Source organism: Heptranchias perlo, chromosome 16, assembly GCF_035084215.1.
Source record: "Heptranchias perlo isolate sHepPer1 chromosome 16, sHepPer1.hap1, whole genome shotgun sequence".
Lineage (NCBI taxonomy): Eukaryota > Metazoa > Chordata > Chondrichthyes > Hexanchiformes > Hexanchidae > Heptranchias > Heptranchias perlo.
Window position 1 is genome coordinate 44,340,380 of NC_090340.1, and position 21,500 is coordinate 44,361,879.

The 21,500-nt window shown below is 42.0% G+C and overlaps 1 protein-coding gene across 4 annotated transcripts in view; it reads right to left on the reverse strand.

The window, feature by feature from the left end:
• The window catches only part of piezo1 (piezo type mechanosensitive ion channel component 1 (Er blood group)), a 334,545-nt gene that overhangs the window by 73,929 nt on the left and 239,116 nt on the right, over window positions 1-21,500 (reverse strand). For all 4 annotated transcript variants that reach the window (XM_067998049.1, XM_067998050.1, XM_067998048.1 and 1 more), the window contains exons 19-28: window positions 16,003-16,163; window positions 15,405-15,581; window positions 14,763-14,888; window positions 12,370-12,570; window positions 10,869-11,073; window positions 7,901-8,005; window positions 4,160-4,316; window positions 3,447-3,690; window positions 1,143-1,239; window positions 323-488 (exon numbers count right to left, since the gene is read on the reverse strand). In XM_067998049.1, coding sequence (XP_067854150.1) covers window positions 323-488; window positions 1,143-1,239; window positions 3,447-3,690; window positions 4,160-4,316; window positions 7,901-8,005; window positions 10,869-11,073; window positions 12,370-12,570; window positions 14,763-14,888; window positions 15,405-15,581; window positions 16,003-16,163 — 1,639 coding nt within the window. The remainder of the gene's footprint in view (window positions 1-322; window positions 489-1,142; window positions 1,240-3,446; window positions 3,691-4,159; window positions 4,317-7,900; window positions 8,006-10,868; window positions 11,074-12,369; window positions 12,571-14,762; window positions 14,889-15,404; window positions 15,582-16,002; window positions 16,164-21,500) is intronic.

The window sequence follows — 21,500 nt, forward strand, 5'->3', positions numbered from 1 at the left end:
GACTGTCACCAGGATATTCAACCATGGGGGGAATTATATAGCTGAGGCTCATCCTGTTCTCATCCAATATCCACACCCACTTTCCAGCAGGATCAGGAACCTTGACTGATTTTCTTTCTCTCTCTAGCCCAGAAGCACCGAGCCCAATTTCCTCTCCAGGTCCTGTAGCATCTTCACAGTTTACAGTATGAAAGATGCCAGGAAATACTTACTTTCATGCAGCATCTTCTCATGATATCAAAACTTTTCAAAGTGCTTCACACAATAAACTACTTTTTTTGGAGTATAGTGACTGAGACTACATCGGGACATCTTACTGTACCTGGATGCTTGTAGTTTGGATGCTCTCATGTCAGCTATTACATGTATGAAATAGTAACTGAGGAAGACTCTGCGCTGAAGTAAAAGGAAAAAGAAGCAGATGCTATCCCAGATTATGCCAGCTTCACCAACAGGCAAAACACATTCCTGATCCTTTAAATCATTTTCTGAAAAAGAATTCATGAAGATACAATGAAGTTATCATCAAAAACCTTCTGAAACAATGAGCATTTAGTACATAATGGAAAATATATTTGAACAATATATTCAATACAATATCATGATTAGCTAATATAACTTACTTAGTTTGATTATTAACCATATTTCTCCCATTAGATCCCCACTGCAGCCACTTTCCTCCTTATTTCCTGTTATTTAAGGAAGGACAATAATCTGGAATATGGACTTCTCCCTGATTGCAATCATAACTGCTTTAGCTGACAAGACTGTTCCTACTGTCTTTAACTTCCCCTTTGAACTTGCTTGAAGCAAGCAAACCTCACCTACTGACAACTACTGACCTCAAACAACAGAGTACATGATTCGTGGAATCTAACATTCTTTAGATTGCACCAGGAGAAATCCAAAAGAAATAAATGTATACTCTAGACTCACTGGGGTATAAATCTGTCTGGGATGGTAGCGCAACATGAGCAAATCAGCAGCCTGTTTTACACTCTGGCCAATGAAAATTGGGCAGAGTGTAAAACAGTCTGCTGATTTGCTATCGTCAGTTTTGCACCACCATCCAAGACAAATTTATACCCATTCTTAATCCACAAGCAAATTGAACATAGAGTGTATAAAAGAAATGCTCTCACCATCATAGTACCCTTTGATAGTACAGTGCAAACTAAATAATTGAATCATCCAGCAGAAGTTAGTTTGGAGTTGCTTCAAGAAAACACAGGCCAGGAGCTGGAGATAAACATAATAAAGTATTATTAAATTCATTTTAAAGATACAGTACCTCACTTCAGTATATCACTTGTTTCTGACTTCCGTATTACAGAGGAATTGCACCCTCTGTAACAATCCCTGTAACCATCCTTCTATATGACTCTCAGACGTCATTCGTGAGAGAGTTTTCTAATTTAATAAAAATAATCACTTACTTATATTAAGAAAAATTATACCCACACTACATTTTTTTGAACGTCCATAGGTTCTTATTTGTAATCACTCACTCGTTCACAGAAAACCAATCTTGCAATCATCTACCAACCCATTCTAATACAATCTGTCACTTCATGTCTCAAGTTCACTGGTGAAATGGAATGACACTGGTTTTTTTTAGTTTCAAGAAGCATTTGGACAGTTACATGGGTAAGATGGGTATAGAGGGATATGGGCCAAGTGCAGGCAATTGGGACTAGCTTAGTGGTATAAACTGGGCGACATGGACATGTTGGGCCGAAGGGCCTGTTTCCATGTTGTAAACTTCTATGATTCTAAATTCATATACTTGTCCAGAATTACGCACAATATCTTGCACAACACACATTTCTATTCATTAGCACAAAAATTTTGGAAGTATCATTCACTGAAGCAAAAACTTTTAGGAAGTGTCAGTACTGTTTTTGGAAAGTGAAGATGGGGCAAAGAATGAAGGATGATGCCAACGGTTGAGTTTTTCAGTTGATTTTGACTATCCTCAACTCCATGCGAAAGTACATGTGCAGATATGCAATTGCCAGTCAAGTCTTTTAAATGATGTATAAAAGAATCCTTTGATGAAAAAAGTCAATTTGTTGTGTTTAAAAATAGCACTGCTTTCAACTTAAACTGGGACAGATGGAGCTCAAATAGTGGTGCCAGCTTGTCTAGCAAGGCAATCACCCACCATGTGGAGGAAATATTCTTAATCTAGTATGAATAGACTGCTGAATGGCAATTAAAATTTGGGAATTTTCCTTCGGTCTTTAAAGGACTCTGGACAATCTGGGGGTAGTTTTCACTCTCACCGCCTGGACGATAATTAGACAGGGCGGATCACCCGTCCATTTTAGAACCCACCCAATTTTCAATAATAAAAAAAAGCAAAATACTGCAGATGCTGGAAATGTGAAATAAAATCAGAAAATGCTGGAAATAGTGAGCAGATCAGGCAGCAAGGTACAAAAGTTAACGTTTCGGGTCCTTCACCAGGATCAATGGGATGAAAATAGGGCTGGTCCACAATGTCCGGGCAATCTGCTCTGCCAGATTACTGCCCAGGCAGTGAAGGTAAAAATTACCCCCTCTGTATCATACAAATAAAGGATACCATTTGTGGTCTGTAACAGATGCACTGAAAGACAATTAAGGCTATAAGGTGATGCATATGTCAATGTGATGTACTACTGAGCTACAGGATACTGGTTCCCACTGAACTGAGTGGAAAATAGAGCCTTCTATGTTGAAATGTGTTTGTAGACATCCTGATAATGTACATTTAGAGCTTTACTGCACAAAATAAATGTCCCATAATTAACATTATTACAATAACATGTTCACGATGTGGACAGACCTATGCAGTTCCCATCAATTAAAACTTGATTACACACAGTGCAGCTTATTTTCAGTTAATCTTCTTAGCTTTTGAATCATATTTAATTAAAAGTTTCTTTTAGTCTCTCCACTGTTGGTGATGTTACATTATGAAGGACCATAAGGCAGGACCCATATTGTTCAGGAGTGGTGCACAATCAAAAAAGCTTACATTAAAGTCTGAGAGTAGACAGTTTAATGCTACATGAGTTTGCACCTGCAATCCCTGACAATGGAGAGCCATCCTGGAGCTTTGTTTATGCAGCTCTTGTTGCTAAATTTCAAAGCAGCATTTGCAGAGGCCTCGGTGTAGTTTGCCCACCAATTTTCTCATTTACAAATGGCTGGTGGGGCAGGAGGAAAGAAGTGAAAAAAAATTCTTAGGTACCACTATTTGTTTCCCATTTCAAAATTAAAATCAGAACATTTTAAAAAACTCAAAGCTTTTTGACCAAAATGTTAGCAGTGATCGGTCAGAATTGAGAAACCCACTAATAAAATGTTAAAGAACAGTTAACACTGCTAACTATGCACTTTATTAATTGAGATTTTTGTTTCCTACATATTCTTGATGTTTTGATGATGGAAAGACTCACTGAGAGCATATTCTTTGAAATAATGACTGCGACATTGTACATAATTAGACAATCCCAAAAGTTCAGTCGACTTGTTGCTGGTTTCAGTAGAAGTCTTCTGCCAAACAGAAGTAAATAGAAAGAGGCGAGCAGGTAGCCAAGGCCAAATACACTTATTCGAGTGGAGCCAGTAGCAAAAATAACCGCTGACACGAGCCAGAAGAGGTAGTGGAAGACTGCAACTTTTATCATGTCCAGGTAACATCTGCAGAACAGAAGGAATTCCATATTAGCTACTTTCCCACTCACACATTATACGATTATTGATTGTACTGCCCTTAGCACTAACTGTATTGAATAATTATGACATTTATAGTATTATTTTAAATCAATCTGGAGGAGAAATATTTTGACATTATTGCTGCAAATTGGCAATCAATTATCATTTTGTTCAATAGGGCTGTCACTGGTCATCAAAGAACAAAAATTCTTCTAAAATCGTATGGTTATGCTGTGTTTATCTTGCATGCTGCTTATTAAAGATCATCTTTTATGTGCTATTCAAAGTAAGTGACTGTTAAAACATTTAAAATATCCCATATAAAATTTTTGATCAGCATTATTTTGCCACTGGAAAAATTTCAATGGTAAGGACCAGTTTCTATAAAATTTGGTCATCAAACCAGGAAATCCAAAATCATTTTCAAATATAGAGCAGTCTCTTTCAAACTTACCTACAATATATATAGTTTGGCACCGGATTCAGGTCCTTGCCAGCCATGGGATCAGGATCATCAGTATTTTCTCCACTTACGTTTCTGATCTCCTCCTTTTTTTCATCGATAAATACCTGCCACTGGTGGGATACACACATCAGTAACAGAAAGTCATCTGTAATAGAAAAGAACCAATATAAACAGTCTCAATATTGCCTAACAAACAGAAACTATGTTTGTTTATTAGTTACACAATTTAAATAACAAAAGATAATATTCTACTTATATATAAGTCTCGCTTCAGCTGTGTTCTGTCACACTTTGAAGTACTTTAAAAAAGGCAACAATTTTATGCTAATTTCTTCTGCCTTGCAGCCAGTAATTCTCACTTGAGTCAGAAGTTCATGGGTTCAAGACCTACTCTAGAACTTGAACACATCTAGTCTGATATACAAGTTGCAGTGCTGAGGGAATGCTTACTATTGAAGGTTCAGTCTGTTGAATGAAACATCAAACTGAGGCCTCATCTCCCCTTTCTCGCTATGTTCTCGCTAACACTCCTCCTTCAATGAACAGCAAGAAAGGTATATAAACCAGTGAACTGTAATGGGACTTTGCTTCTAGCCTGAGTGGTGTCATCTCGCATGGCATCAGTGCTGTGTAGTCTATCTTGGGGAGTATGGCCACCACCCGGGATGCTGCAGCAGGGCCCTCACAACAGGAGTTCATGTTCTCACACTTTGTCGTTTTGGTGGAAGCTCAAACGGCTTCCATGCATAGATAGGCAGACCTTTGTCTTGGTGAGTGTGGTGGAGCATGTGGATAGGAGCTTTCAAGGAGTCACTCATCTTCTGCACTCTGCCCTCCTGCAGATCAGTGGAAATGATGAGCCCCATGGGAGTGACACATGTTGACCTCTCTCAGGATGTCAGCACACTTGTTCCATTGCCACCAGCTCAAGCAATACCCAGCATAGCACCAGACAGCCAGCTGGGCCAGACTGGGCCGGCAGAAGCTGAAGTGCAGCAGTCTGCAGCCGGGCCCTCTCAGGCTTCAGGAGCCACAGTCATCTCAAGGGTTCCCATATGAGCAATAGCAGCCTTCCACCAGCTCTGCTGAAACCACTGGGAGAGCACCTTGTAAGAGTAGTAGAGTGAGGAGACTTTCTGTTAAGAAAAGCACTATGAGTTGACCACTTGGCTATTGAAAGATTTTGGTTAAATCTTTTGTTTGTAAATAAATTAATTGCCTTTTTCACATTTGGGAGTTTGGTGTAAGGTCTCTTTTCATTACAGCTAGTTAGTCTGCATTGTCAGAATGTTACCGATATAGAGGTTGGCTGAATGGTTTGACTGTTCTTTTATGCAGAATGAAAAGAGCGGTGGAGGGGGTAGCAAAGACTGTTAATGCAGAGGGGGTTTCGTCAGGGTCCCAATAACATCATGGGACCCCAATTTGAATATGACCTGCGCCATTGACAATGTGAAGATCACGATTTTGGGCGGTCATGGCGGGAATGGGGCAGTAAGTGGATTGCCACGATTTCAACTGCACCTGCCCCATTTGTGTCATGTGGGTAGTGTTAAAATTGGGCCAAAGATTCATGGGCTGGAAACATTGTTCTTCCATTCTGTGACACAGTGTGGTGGAACACCAACATGCTATGCCCTCTGTCATCTTAGTTTTTATTACTAATCGCAAAGTTTTAAACTGAATACAGTCAGCAGGCAATATAATGGATTGTTGCTCCTAATGACACAAACACAAGCAGTAATGGATAAAATAAAGTGAAAATATTTCCATTTTAAGAACAAATACAGTATAAGAGTTCATTAACACTGACTAAAATGTTTGTATTACAAGTTAAACTATTGCCACAGGTTTCAGCAGTGTCTAAGTGCATTATAATGTCTGAAACCAGAGGTGGAGTGCATTATTGCATACATGAGGTCATTTCTGAAATCTGAGTGGCTATTACCTAACAACCCCAAAACTCCAGCTCATTTTTTGTTTGCTGTATCTTTGGATTGACATTGATTTTCAAAACAGAAAGAAAAATCTGTGAAAAATGTAAAGAAAAGTTTCCTTTTAAGAACTGAAGGCTTGTTTTAGTTTCTGGGAACTGTTTACATAGTGAACTCACACAGCTGCATGGGGACAACAGTTCCACAAATGTCTCATCAGCACAACATTCTTGCATCTGACAGATCGCAGACCTCCCTCATTAAAAGCAACTATATAGTTTAGGGAGCCGGAATGCTAAGGGAATATAAACAATTTAATAGTCATACTTTAAAGAGAAGGGAGAGAAAAATATAAAATTTTGGCTACTAAACCACCCTGAGTCACTCACACACAAATCATAGCATCTGGCTCAAGAACAGTACTGACAGAGGGTTGGAAATCAATCACCTGCCTCCTCACTTGGGCAAAGGTGTGTGGGACAGAGAGCAAGAAACAGGGGAAACCTAAAGAGCTGAGAAAAATAAATTTTAAATTGAGTTCCCCCACACCCAAAAAACTAAAAGAAGTCTTGTTGGCCAATTCAATATTATTCACTGAGCTCCTTAAATGACTCAACTGTGAATTTATGGTACAAATGTTAAATTGTTAATGCACTCTGTTAAACATTTCAGCACTCTGAACCACCTAGCTGCTTTTAATGAGGGAGATCTGGGTTCGGTCAGATCTAAAAAATATTGTACAAGACCTAAGGGAGTGTTGAATTGTCCAAAGACTTAAAGTTTAGTATCAAGAGGAGATCTAAAAGTTTAAGATATGGCATATACTGAATTGGTACGGAGAAAATATTCCAGTCCATCTATATCTGCTGCCAATTCCTACGGTTTGGGCTTTCATTAAACACTTTTGTCATGTGCTCAGAGCTAGAAAGCAGTCTCCATAAGCAGACTTAGTCTCCTGTGAACCAAGATCTATGTTGTGTGCCCAGGATTAAATGTGGAATTTAAATTTTAACAGAGGTGTTCAAAATTAACCAGAGGACACAGATTTAAGACAACTGACAAAAGAATCAGAGGGGCGATGAGGAGAATTATTTTTTTTTACGCAGCAAGTTATGATGATCTGGAATGCACTGCCTGAAAGGGTAGTGGAAGCAGATACAATAGTGACTTTCAAAAGGGAACTGGATATATATTTGAAAAGGACGAATTTGCAGAGCTATATGGAAAGAGCAGGGGAGTGGGACTAATTGGATACCTCTTTCAAAGAGTCCGCATGATGGGCTGAATGGCCTCCTTCTGTGCTGTATGATTCTATGAATTGACTACTGGGGATCGTGTGGATGAAATGCCCACTATGTTCTCTTAAATCTTTCAAAAAGCAAAGAAACACTATGCCACAATGTTAATGCATGCAGGCTAGTTAACAGCTAGATTTATTTACAAATTTAGTAATGTACAGAAGCTGTGAAACACAGGACGCTGAGGGCACATAACCTGAATGCAATATGAAGGTAGAAAATGCTGGAAGTACATAGGTCAGTGAGCTTCTGTAGAGAGTACAGTCAAGTTAAGTTTTCTAGCTCCAATCCTTCTTCAGAACTGAGGTTCAGAACAGTCAATTCTGACCACTAGATATCCTTATGTTAATTAGCAATTGAAAACTAAGTACCTAAACATTACATCATCCATACAGAGCTACACTTCAATTTAATAATACTTTTTCTAGCATTGGGAGGAAAAGCACTGCAATTCCTGCAATTAAAACTTCTAGAATCAATCATAGGGAGATACTTACATAAAAGATGTGTGGAACTGGGTACAGTCACAAAGTCAGGCAGATAGAGCCATTTAATTAGGTTGGAGTGAATGGTGATGGGTGATGCCCATCTCCACGGGTAATCTGTGGAGGATTAAAATTAAAATTCTGTTTATTATTTCAGTAAAAGTCATTTGACGCTCATGATCTGCCAAACGTACAACTAAAAATTTTCAAAATAATTGGGATAAATTTTAGAATCGCTTCCACCAGGCAAGCAGTTAAGATGGTGGTTGGTCGGGGGGGGGATGCCACGATACAGCCACGATCCCATTCCTCACCATCGTAACTTACCTCAGAACAGGCTCAAGAGGGCCGCCCACCCCTGGCAGGCGGGGGCTTACTTTACAAGGAAAAGTCACAGTCCGATCACATCACGTCACAGATACTATTTTTACTCACAGATTTGGGAGGATCACAAGGAGCCAAACCCAATAGCTCTACCATGGTGTGGTTAGAAGAGGCCAAGGTAATTTTAAAATATTTACTTTTATCTGGAGTTCTTGCAGGCCTGGAAGAGCAGGAGTGCTCCCCTGGGCCCTGCAAGAAGTCCTTGGGCCTTCCAAACCCTGGTCTTGCCTCTCACTACGAACACCAGAATCTTCACCCAAACCCCCATCCCAGCACTAACTTCATGCTGGGGATTGTTCCCCTGCATTCCCCCGGCTCCAGATCCAGTTTCTGCTCCCACCTTGCCAGCCTTGACGTCAATCCCACCAATTTTGGGCAGGAGACAGTGCTGGAATATTTAAATGAGGCCAGGAGTTAAAATGCGGAGGTCCCCATGTGAGTTTCCCTCCCGCTGACTACAAATGTGCCCCGAGTTAAAAACAGCATGGTAGATTATCTGAAGATAAGAACACTGTTATCTGCGTTTGCAGCAATAATACTGCATTACAGCTTTTCTTTCTATATAGCAACCAATGGCACTTTCAAGAGAGAATAGCTTTTTTGGGGTGTTAATATTGTCACAACACTGCATGACTCACTAATGCAAGAAGTACAGAGTGGAAGTTCGATTATTCGCACTCTTCGTGTCAAAGCTCTTGATTACCTGCAAGAATTATCATGGGAGTTGGGGTTCAGTTTTGCCTAAAGCAGCTAAAATGCAACTGAAGTTGATTTCCATCTTCACCAGCTTGGTGTTAAGCATCACCAGGGTGGAGCGCAGATTGGAAAATCAGGTGGGAGGATCACATGTCAGTAACAGAACACAACTGATTTTCCTTCCATTTAAATGAATAAAGGGAAAATTGGGCAGGTTCAGTATCTAGCACCTGATTCCTCATTGCAGGATTTTTCTCTCTCTGCTCTATCCAGGTGATGTTAACAGCCAGTTGGTAAAGACAAACATTTACCCTGGAGGTTTTGAATTGCTTTTCACAAACTCTGGGTTCTTGATCCAGCAGGATAAGTAGTTGTTATTTGGATGTGCAGTGCCTCATGGAATTTATTATTCATGCAATTCTGATATTTAGCTTCAGATCCAGGAGACCAGCAGAGGTCAGACTGGCAGCAGTTTCTTTCAAGAATATATAAAGATCAGATTGTAAAAATGGAAAATAGAGGAGGTTAACTGCATATGGCGGGAACTTGGCTAGAAAATCAAATAGACTAATCAAAAGCTAAAGATTCACTGGGTCAGACGAAGTATGGAGGGATTCTCAATTATATACATTAGCTGAGGATTCCCCTCCATTATGGCAGATATTCAAGGTTCTACTATGGTGTTTATTTAATTCCAACTTAATTGATTTTCTATGTTATATAAAGTAGCATTTAGAATTGAGGCAAGTCACTGAAGTATAATGCCTAGTCCTCAGTTGTAGGAATTAAACAATTCCAGCCAGATCACTTCAGGACAGCCTTTATTCAGTTTTGGAAAATAATAAAGTACACTTGATGCTATGGTAGTCTCTTATCAATCTAAGTATGTATTTTCACACTACTGAAATCTTGAAAACTCCAAAATGAACTTAATTTAAAAACAGAGAGGCAGGTAGCATGGCTCACTCTTTGGGTGTGATTTTAACTCGGAAAAACGGGTGGGTTGAGAAGGGGGGGGGGGCCAGTAAAAATTTTACAAATCTAAAACCCGTCCATTTCCGGTTTTAACGGAGGCAGGACGAGGGGCGGGCAACCAACCTGCTTGGGTTGGCCGCTAAAAACTTTCAAGGAGGCTGCAGGCCTCCATCTTAACAGATTTTTTGTTTTTAAACCCTGGGGGCCGGGATTCCCGGGCCTTCTACTTCACACCACGTGAGAGGAGGCGAGAAGGCCCGAAACAGCAGGAATGCCTCCCCAAACCCAACAAGCCTACCTGCAGCGGTCACCCCTCCACGGTCTCTGACCACCCCCCCACAATCTCCAACCACCCCCACAATGACCCCGACCCCAACCCCCCAATGACCAAGCCACCTGATGACCCCCGATGTCTGAGCCCCCCGATGACGCCCTATGACTGACCACTCCCCGATGACTGAGCCCCCTGATGACTGACCAACCCCCCCACCACCGGTGGTCCCTGACCCCCCCCCCCCCGCCCCCTCATCTAGGACTTACTGCTCGCATTCTCTTCCTTCCTCTTCTCCCGTCCAACTGAGGCCGGCCTGTCAATCGTGCCGGCCTTTGGGGCGGAAAACCATCAAAAAAAAGACATCCTTACGTCAAATTCGTAAGGACATCCGGGAAACCCCTACTTCCGGGTTTCCCGTCAGGAATTCCACCCCCCTGCCCCATTCCCAGCTCCCCGATAAAATCATGCCCTTAGTCTCTGAGAGCAGAGGTATATAATAGGCAAGGCTAAGAATGTGCACGAACAGCAAACAGTGTGTTACACAGTACACGACCATTTTTACTCTCTATACAAACAAAAGTACACAAAGCTAATATTAATTGTGAGACCACATCCATTTAGAGTGCCTTATAGAGAAAAAGTGTTGAATACCTAGACACAGAGCTGGTGGAATTCCCACACATAGCAGGTACTGGTACAACAAGAAAAGAGACTGGAAGAGGCAGTACTTAGGCCAAAGTTTAGCAATTGCCTGTCTTTTACGTCTCGTCACGATAACAACCAACCAGCAGCTATGAAATATCACAAGAAAGTTCATCCGCTGCCCAATCACGTTGACTGTCATTAGGAGGCAAACCTACAAAAAAGGGACATAAATAAGAAAACAACTGAGAGCGTGAGGGAGAACACAAAAAGCTGGTATTCTGGAATTACAAGATATCCAGGGCAAGCATACACAAGTTTTTTTGTTTTTGAGGACAGGGTATAGATACATATAATGGAGACAGAGGCCACATATAAAGTTCAAATCCATGTTCCCATTAATTTACATATATCTCAATTTTCTTATCTTAGCAGATCTTGATGTGTTCAAGTTCTGTAATGTTCATATGCCCATAAGACCCCTGATACCTAAAAATAACGTCGTCTCTGGCAAGATTGAATCCTCCCTTTCGGCTTAGAGGTTTACATTTTGTCATGTCGTAGTACAGTACAGTATGCACTGGGTCTGGTGCTCATCAAAAGTGACAGTCTGAGTGAAATATCGAATAGTGAACTATTGAATACTGCAGGACAATAATGAGATGAAGAAAACTGGAATGAATAACATTAAAAAGTCTCGCCTTAAACAAATACCTAGGGCTTCATCATGCCAGCGGGAGGAGAGTGGTGGTGGTGGGAGGGGGATTTTTGGGTGCAAAACCCGGAAGGCGGATCGCAACTTTGATGAGGCAAATCAATTCCTCTTCCGGGTTTCGTGCCCGGCAGCCAGCCTGATTGTCGGCAGAGAAGAGCTACACATCCGAGGGTCGGGGGGTCCAGGCAACATCGGTTTTAAGGTATGTTTGTTAACTTTGTTTTACAATGGAAAGTGTCATTTTATTTAATTTATTTAGTGTATTTTTCATTGACATGGTCCTTCCCACCTGCTTTCACCAGGCGTGAATCGGAATCAATGGGAAAGCTGCCCAGGTAAGGTTAAAATAATTTTAAGTGTCCAATATACAAAATATAAAGTACCTTAAGTACCTCAATGAGATACATTGCCCCATTAAGTATTGGCCCCACCGGATTTAAGTGGGGACGGGACTTCCAGTTGACTGCTGTGCGCACCCACACAGATTTGCCCAAGTCTAATACAAAAATGGGCAGGCCAGGATGTTTGCCCGCTCCATTGATTTTGTCTGCTCCCCCTCCTCCCGCCCTAAACCCACCCAATCGTGGGGGCTAAGATTGAGCCCCTAGTGTGGTATTTATGTAACTGCGGTATTTGAGCAACCCACTTTTATTTATTTATCTAATCAAATCACCTTACCTGCACAGAGTTAATTATGTAACTGTGGACCATAGGAGCACAAATTTATTTCTCTGCCTGCGATAGGTGAAGAGCACACTATTCACTTGTAGATTCAATCTGTAGCATTTCACTTACCTCTAATCCAAACTTGTAAAAGAAGAAATTGGTGAAATACTTTGCACAACTGATGATGCTTTCATCTAGGTGCTGCCGAGTGATTTCTTGAAAGATGGTACGAGTGCTAGGTGGGGACAGCTGGTTATACTTGCGGAAATGCTGTTGGTGTCGGTACACAGTTACTTCAAACACCAGTAACATTAGCAGAAGAAGATGATCCTGGATTAAATGGATAGAATAAATGTATATGAGTTATTTCAAAAAGCTCACTGAATGGTAAGGAAAATACAATGATAATAATCTTGAATGCTCAAAGTCTACCTTCCTTTTTCAGTTTATACTCTCTGCATGTGCATTTATCTGGCATTACAATACTGGTAGTCACATCATTACAAAGCTACCATGTGGCTTGCTGTTGACTCTGGTAGGATAATATGTGCTGAATGGCATCTTCTCATCCCTGACATTCCTGATGTTCCGACGATATAAAGGGCCACTGCTTTTAATACAATATACAAACCATTTCTTGGAGGAGCAACAGTTCTGTTAAAAATATAATTTCTTCAATCTGTTACTTTTGAATCATTTCCACGTGTTTTGAAATAAGGCAAGTATGGACTCGCTGATACACCACTGGGACTGATAGCAAATAAATGAATGCAACAAAATTCTATTAGTTTTATAAGGAAAATAGCCAGGAATAAACAGACAAATAAGGCTGGCTGCTCTAGATTATAATTGGAAATACAAGGAGAAAAAATGGGCATGGTGACAAAAACACAAGTCTTTATCAGAATTTGGACTCTTGATTGCTGTGATATTATAGGGGTAACCTTAACTTATGGTGGAAAATGGCCAGTAGCGGAATGGGTGCCCGTTATATGCCCATGATTTTTCTTTTCCATTGAAGGGTACAGAATATACTCTGGGTGGGGGACTTCAATGTCCATCACCAAGGGTGGCTTGGTAGTATCACCACTGACTGAGCTGGCTGAGTCCTGAAGGACTTAGCTGCAAGAGTGGGCACAAGAGCTGAATTTCAGAGGTGAGGTGAGAGTAACTGCCCTTGACATCAAAGCAGCATTCGACCGAGTGAGGCACCAAAGAGGCTTAGTAAAACTGAAGTCAGTGGGGAAAATTCTCCAATGGCTGGAGTTATACCCGACACAAAGGAAGATGGTTGTTGTTGTTGAAGGTCAATCATCTCACCCCCAAGACATCGCTGCAGAAGTCCCTCAGGGCAGCGTCCTAGCCCCAAGAACCTTTAGCTGCTTCATCAATGACTTTCCCTCCATAAGATCAGAAGTGTGGTTGTTCACTGATGATTGGACAGTGTTCAGCTCTTTTTGCAATTCCTCAGATAATAAAGCAGTCCATGTCAACATGCAGCAGGACCTGGACAACGTCAAGGCTTGGGCTGATAATTGGCAAGTAACATTCGTGCCACACAAGTGCCAGGCAATGAACATCTTCAACAAGAGAGAGAGCCTAACCACCTCTCCTTGACATTCAATCACATTACCATCACCGAGGCCTCCACCATCAACAACCTGGGGGTCACCATTGACCAGAAACTCATCTGGACCAGCCACATAAATTCTATGGCTACTAGAGCAGGTGAGAGGCTGGGTATTCTGCAAGTGAGTGGCTCATCTCCACCACTTACAAGGCACAAGTCAGGAGTGTGATGGAATACTCTCCAATTGCCTGGATGGGTGCATCTGCAACAACACTCAAGAAGCTCGACACCATCCAGATCAAAGCACTCCACTTGATCGGCACCCCATTTACTAACATAAACATCAACCCGTACCACCACCAGTGTACTGTGGTTGCAGTGTGTACTACCTACAGGATGCACTGCAGCAACTTGTTAAGGCTTTTTCGGCAGCACCTCACAAATCCATGATCTGCACCATCTAGAAGAACAAGAGCTGCAGGTGCATGGAAACATCATCGCCTCCAAGTTCTCCTCCAAATGACACACCATCTTAACCTGGACATATATCACCATTCCTTCATCGTCGCTGGGTCAAAATCCTGGAACACCCAGCATAACAGTATAATGGGAGTGCCTTCTCCATACGGACAGTACTTCAAGAAGGCAGCCCACCATCACCTTCTCAGGGCAATTAGGGATGGCCAATAACTGCCATCCTTGCCAGCAGTGCCCATATGCTGAGAATTAATTTAAGAAAATGGAAAGAAAAATCAGGCGGGATGTATGACGAGCAGCCAATGTGCTACCACTGGTTTTCTGCCATCGCCGAAAGTTATAATTACCCCTTATATGTTATTTGGAATTAAGATAAAACAAGATACTTGATTACTCGGGTGTAATATGGACAAAGTCAGTGTAAAGCAAAGTGGTGCTATCCAGCCCTAATTGGCACAAATCATTGATGACTTACTTGGATATATGCAAGAATGGGAAATTCTTTTTTGAATCCAAACCAGTTGGCTGGGTCCACTGGTTCTCTGTACAGTACAGAACGTATGATCTCATCTGGTTTTAGATTGGTCTCGTTTGGAGAGTGCTGAAGAGGAAAATATTTCAACATATCAATTTATACATAGCATGTAGACAGTAAACATAGAACACGTTCTGAATAACAACAACTTGCACTTATAACAACTTTCATGTAACAAAACATCTCGAGAATCTTTAGGAGATGAAAGCAAGGAGAGAGGGAATTAATGGAGCTGCTAAAAGAGGGGCATAGAGGTAGATTTTGAGAAGGCCTTTGAAGATGTGAAGAAATGCAGCAAGGTACTGGGCCTTACAAGCAACATCCTGCTTGATCTACAATGTGCCACAAATACATTTTCAACCAGCCTGATTAAGGACTATCATTCAAGTCAATGGTCAGCTCATCCTCAGTCCATTACGTGGTGTTAAATTCTTTAGTTGAGAATGTTGAGCTGTTTCTGCTTCTTGTGCTTACTTACAAAGATGCACACTGACAGCCTAGGTATTCCTGAGACTTTCTCTGTGACTCAGATGAGTATTGCCATCAATACAGATCAAATGTATAAAAGAACATATTTCCTACCGTTGTGCAGTTGCTGGAATACTCCTCAGGATTTACAATCTTCAGTTGATACAGCATTTTACAGACAATGATGATGCAAGCCCACATAGTAGAAATACAGGAAGCCATTGGACGGAACTTAGTGTACGGCATTGCAAATGACCAAAGGACAATAAAGAGAAAGTTCATGATGGATGGCTAGAAAACAAATTTGGAAAAATAAGGAAAATATAGAGCCGGTAGATTTTTTTTCCCCTGAGGTTATGGGACAATATGCTTGCTGAAGAAATAAACTTCATTAAACTGTTGAACTGACTCATCTTTATCAATGTCAAAACAGTGAAGATCTTGCAAAACTCTTCGCTTAGAACAGAGGTAAAGTTTAACTTGGAAACGTCATATTTATTATCGTGATTTCTCAGTGCCACTACATTAAGCACATGCTTAAAATATTTTGAAACACAATACTTTGCATTCACTTTACATATAATAGTATAAAACTTGATAATTTTGGATTTACCTGCAAGAACAAGCCAACAGGAGAAAGTTTACGACTTAGTATCTTAAATCTCAACCTTCTGAAATCTTTAGATTAGTTGGCATTACTCAGGATTCATACCTCTTTCACTGCCACCCACACGCTGAACAGAGCCACTAGTTTCATCACATGCAATTCAAGGAGCCTCCAAATAATAACTTGGATGCGGCTGAGGATTTTGGAGAATTTCAGAAAAAGTACAAGGAGGCGGTCGACCACTAAGCCCCACTTACTGCAAGCAGCTGTAATAAAAAAACAATGAGATTGACTGGCAGGCTTCCTTGTTTCGAAAAATATAAAAAGCACGGGCAATACCAACAGATTTGTCATCATGTAATGTCTACAAAAACAATCTATTCTCAATTCGTAATGTTGCACATTTAAAAAGGAACATAAGTCATGAACACTATGGGCTATAAATTGGGCCACGTAACGTCCATTTTGTAGGTGTTACGCAGCCTCCTAAGAACCCAAAATGGCATCCGGAATGCGGGCGCACACTTCTAGCATGTCATGCCCTGGACGCCATCTTGATAAAGGCGCTTGCACACATGCAGATAACGAGCACAGGCAGCATGTAAAGTAGGGAGAATATGTGGTAGATCAGTGTGCAATGCTGATTTAAAGGGACAGATGCGATTTTGGAACTCAACGCTCCAGTCTTAACCTCGCACAACTGAACAGGTCGTAAACAGCATGGAGGACCCCCCACCAGCGCTATTTAAAGGGATCATGCAGGATTTACAGGTTATTGCTTCTGGCTGCTGTGCAGTTGTACCTGTTTTTGGAAGTCTCCTATACTTGAATACTAGGACAAGGCGACGTAGCCTAAAAATTAGAGCCAGGACTTTCAGGAGTGAAGTTAGGAAACACTTCTACACACAAAGGGTGGGAGAAGTTTGGAACGCTCTCCTGCAAACAGCAGTTGATGTTAGCTCAATTGTTAATTTTAACTCAGATTGATAGATTTTTGTTAACCAAAGGTATTAAGGGATATGAGACTAAGGCGGGTATATGGAGTTAGGTCACAGATCAACCATGATCTCATTGAATGGCGGAACAAGCTCATAAGAAACATAAGAACATAAGAAATAGGAGCAAGAGTAGGCTATTCAGCCCCTCGAGCCTGCTCCACCATTCAAAAGATTATGGCTGATCTTTGACCTCAACTCCACTTTCCCACCCGATCCCCATAACCCCTTGATTCCCCTAGAGTCCAATAAATATATCTATCTCAGCCTTAAACATACTCAACATCCACAGCCCTCTGGGATAGAGAATTCCAAAGATTCACAACCCTCAGTGAAGAAACTCCTCTTCATCTCAGTCTTAAATGGCCGACCCTTTATCCTGAGACTATGCCCCCTGGTTTTAGACTCTCCAGCCAGGAAAAACAACCTCTCAGCATCTATCCTGTCTAGCCCCCTCAGAATCTTATGTTTCAATGAAATCACCTCTTATGCTTCTAAACTCCAGAGAGTATAGGCCCATTCTACTCAATCTCTCCTCATAGGACAACCTTCTCATCCCAGGAATCAATCTAACTCAAGGGGCTAAATGTCCTACATTTCTACCTCAACACCATTTTCCTGCACTATCCCCATATCCCTTGATGCTTTTACGATCCAGAAGTCTATCGATCCCTGTTTTGAATGTACTCAATGACTGAGCCTTCACACCCCTCTGGGGTAGAGAATTCCAAAGATTCACCACCCTCTGAGTGAAGAAATTTCTCCTCATCTCAGTCCTAAATGGCCTACCCCTTATTCTGATACTGTGACCCCTGGTTCTAGACTTCCCAGCCAGGGGCAACATCCTCCCTGCATCCACCCTGTCGAGCTTGTAAGAATTTTGTATGTTTCAATGAGATCACCTCTTATTCTTCCAAACTCTAGAGAATACAGGCCTAGTCTACTCAATCTCTCCTCATACCACAATCCCGCCATCCCAGGAATAAGCCTGGTGAGCCTTCATTGCACTCCCTCTATGGCAAGTATATCCTCTCTTAGGTAAGGAGACCAAAATTATACACAATACTCGAGATGTGGTCTCATCAAGGCCCTATATAATTGCAGTAAGACATCTTTACTCCTGTACTCAAATCCTCTTGTAACCACTTACCTTCCTAATTGCTTGCTGCATCTGCATGTTAGCTTTCAGTGACTCATGTTCAAGGACACCCAGGTCCCTTTGAACATCAACATTTCCCAATCTCTCACCATTTAAAAAATACTCTGCATTTCTGTTTTTCCTACCAAAGTGGATAACTTCACATTTTTCCACATTATATTCCATCTGCCATGTTCTCGCCCACTCACTTAGCCTGTATATATCCTCTTGAAGCCTCTTTGCATCCTCCTCACAACTCTCATTCCCACCTAGTTTTCTGTCATCAGCAAACTTGGCAATATTACATTTGGTCCCCTCATCCAAATCATTGATATAGGTTGTGAATAGCTGAGGCCCAAGCACTGATCCCTGCGGTACCCCACTAATCACAGTCTGCCAACCGAAAAAGACCCGTTTGTTCCTACTCTCTGTTTTCTGTCTGTTAACCAATTCTCAATCCATGCCAGTATATTACCCCCAATTCCACGTGCTCTAACTTTGTTCACCAGCCTCCTGTGTGGGACGTTATTGAAAGCCTTCTGAAAATCCAAATACACCACACCTACTGGTTCCCCCTTATCTATTCTACTAGTTACATCCTCAAAGAACTCCAATAGGTTTGTCAGACAACTCATGTTCCTATCTTCCTATAATCCTATAATAAAGTTGCAGTACTCTACAGGGAGTGGGCTGGCTAGCTGACAGGCAACAGCAAGGGCACTGGCAGAGTAGCAAGAGTGGGACAGGAATGCTGTCATCCTGAGAGAGGTCAGCGGGTTCATGTTCTATGGAGCCACTGCCACTAGCTGCCTCCTGTGATGTGCCACCTTCTCCTTCAAGGAAGCGGGACGTGTGTTGGTGAGTGTCCTGCAAGATGTCTGGATGCTGTGCCTGTCATGGTTGAATAGCTGCCAGTGTATGACTTTTGAGTTGTGGGTGTGTGACTTGCAACAGTGGCAATGTGTGAGGGTGAAAGGAAGCATCTGATTGGAAGAGTTGAGTACTGATTGAAAGAGTTTGTTGGTATGTGGGTGATGGGGGGTGCAGTGCGTGCAGCAGTGGATGCGGCTGGTGGTGTAGTTGGTAGGAGATGCCACTTGACAGTTGACCGCACTCACCTTAACCACTCCTGTCAAAGCACTGAACTTCTTCCTGCATTGCATTCATGTTGGTGGTGCTATGCGCCTGGCATTGACTTCGTCCCCTACTGCCTCCCACTGCCTCTTGAGCATATGTCTGAAGGGCCTCTTGCCCTCCTGCGGATATAGGATGTCCCTCCTTCTGTCCACCTCTTGCACCAAGGCCCCTAGCGCATCAGCAGAGAGCCTTGGTGCACGCTCTCTCGCAGACCTGGTACAAAATCAGATCGGCAGATTGGCGAGGTCCGGTGTGCAGATTGGAGGATGTGGGATTTAATAGTGCGCAACCTTTGTTCAACGTTTTAACATAACTCAACAATTTGTAAACATAGGGACGGGACCTGCATCTGTGTTTTACGCATGCTATGTCTGATCTCTGTTCAGATTCCGTGCGGACCCATATCTTATGTTTTGCAAATAAGAGGTACAGGATGCCTTTACGTGAGCTAGCCACTCAAGATATAGAGGCCCCCCCTGCTGGTTAGCAGCCAATCAACAGCTGCTCACAGATATCAGCCTGCATCTCAACAACCGGACGCAGGTTAATCGTGCACCGTGATCCCCGCGCTCAGTTTCGGGCTTATCCAATTTAGCCCCCTATATCTTGCATTTAACTTCGAAGGAAAATGTATACCCAGGCTAATTTGTACACAAAAATAATAATACAAAATTGCAGACATATCTAGTCATACAGTAGTTTATGCATACATGTCAAAAACCAATAAATGAACTCTATACAGTTCTGTAATTCATTCTTAAACATCTATTATGTTGTGCAATATGTCCAAGTTCCTTCTTCAGCCTCCAACAACAACAACTTTCATTTATATAGCACCTTTAACGTCATAAAATGTCCCAAGGCGCTTCACAGGAGCGTTATCAAACAAAATTTGACATCAAGCCACATAAGGAGGTATTTGGACAGGTAGGTTTTAAGGATCGTCTTAAAAGAGGAGAGGTGGAGGCAGAGAGGTTTAGGGAGGGAATTCCAGAGCTTAGGGCCTAGGCAGCTGAAGGCACGGCCACCAATGGTGGAGCGATTAAAATCGGGGATGCGCAAGGGGCAAGAATTGGAGGAGCGCAGAGTTCTTGGAGGGGCGAGGCCATGGAGGGATTTGAAAACAAGGATGAGAATTTTAAAATCGAGGCATTCCTGGACCGGGAGCCAATGTAGGTCAGCGAGCACAGGGGTGATGGGAGAATGGGAACGTGGTGCGAGTTAGGATACGGGCAGCAGAGGTTTGGATGAGCTCAAGCTCATGGAGGGTGGAAGATGGGAGGTGAGGCAGGAGAGCATTGGAATAGTCCAGTCTAGAGGTAACGAAGGCATGAATGACATATGTAAAACATGTCAAACATCACATTAGTCTCTATTTTACAGGGCTATGGGGAAAGAGCAGAGGAATGGGACTAATTGGATAGCCATTTCAAAGAACTGGCACAGGCACAATGGGCCAAATGGCCTCCTTCTATGCTGTCCCTACTATGATACTAGAGTAGTTAGAGGTTCAGTTGAGCTGACAGTTGTTGATGAAGAATAACAACATGCATTTGCATAATGTCGTTAATGTAATAAATGTCCCAAGGCCCTTCACATAGGATAAAAGAGTTGCTAAGCAGAAGTAGGAGAGTCAACTAAAATTATGGTTGAAAAAATAAATTTTGAAAGGCCTTTAAGGCGGCAGAGAAGTTGCAAGGCAGAGAGGTTTCAGGGAGTAGGACTGAGATGGCTCGTGGGTCTGCAACTGATGGTGCAGCGAAAGGAGGGAAAGGTGCACAGGAGGCCAGAGTCAGAGGAAGAAGACTGAAGGGCATGGGTTGGGCCATATACCTGAGGAGGTCACACAAGAAGGGATGGGGTGAGTCCATAAAGGGATTTATAAATAAGGACATGGATTTTAAATTAAAGGTGTTGACAATGTAGCATGAAAGAGAGATAGAGATGGAGAGAGAGAGAGAGATAGATAGAGATGATGGTCCCCTGCTCTACTTCTCTGCTACCTTCCTTGACCCCAAAATTCCCTCTGTGATGCCTGCTTGACTGAGTTAAGTCATAGATGAATCAAAGCTTCCTCCAACTGAACAAAGCAATTGTACATTATGAAGTGGCAAAGGTGCAGAGTTTATAGCAAGGACCAAAAATGATAAGCTTCCCAAAGTTAAGTCTACTTGAAAAATGTAGCAGTACAGATAAAAGATAGTGATCTCAAAAATCTGTCAGGCGACTCATCTCGGCATTAGGTTTTGACATGTACCCATCCTCGACCCTGCCAAAGCTGGTGGGTCAGATGGTGATCCCATGATTTACATGCCTTCAGTGGGCTGGGGGTG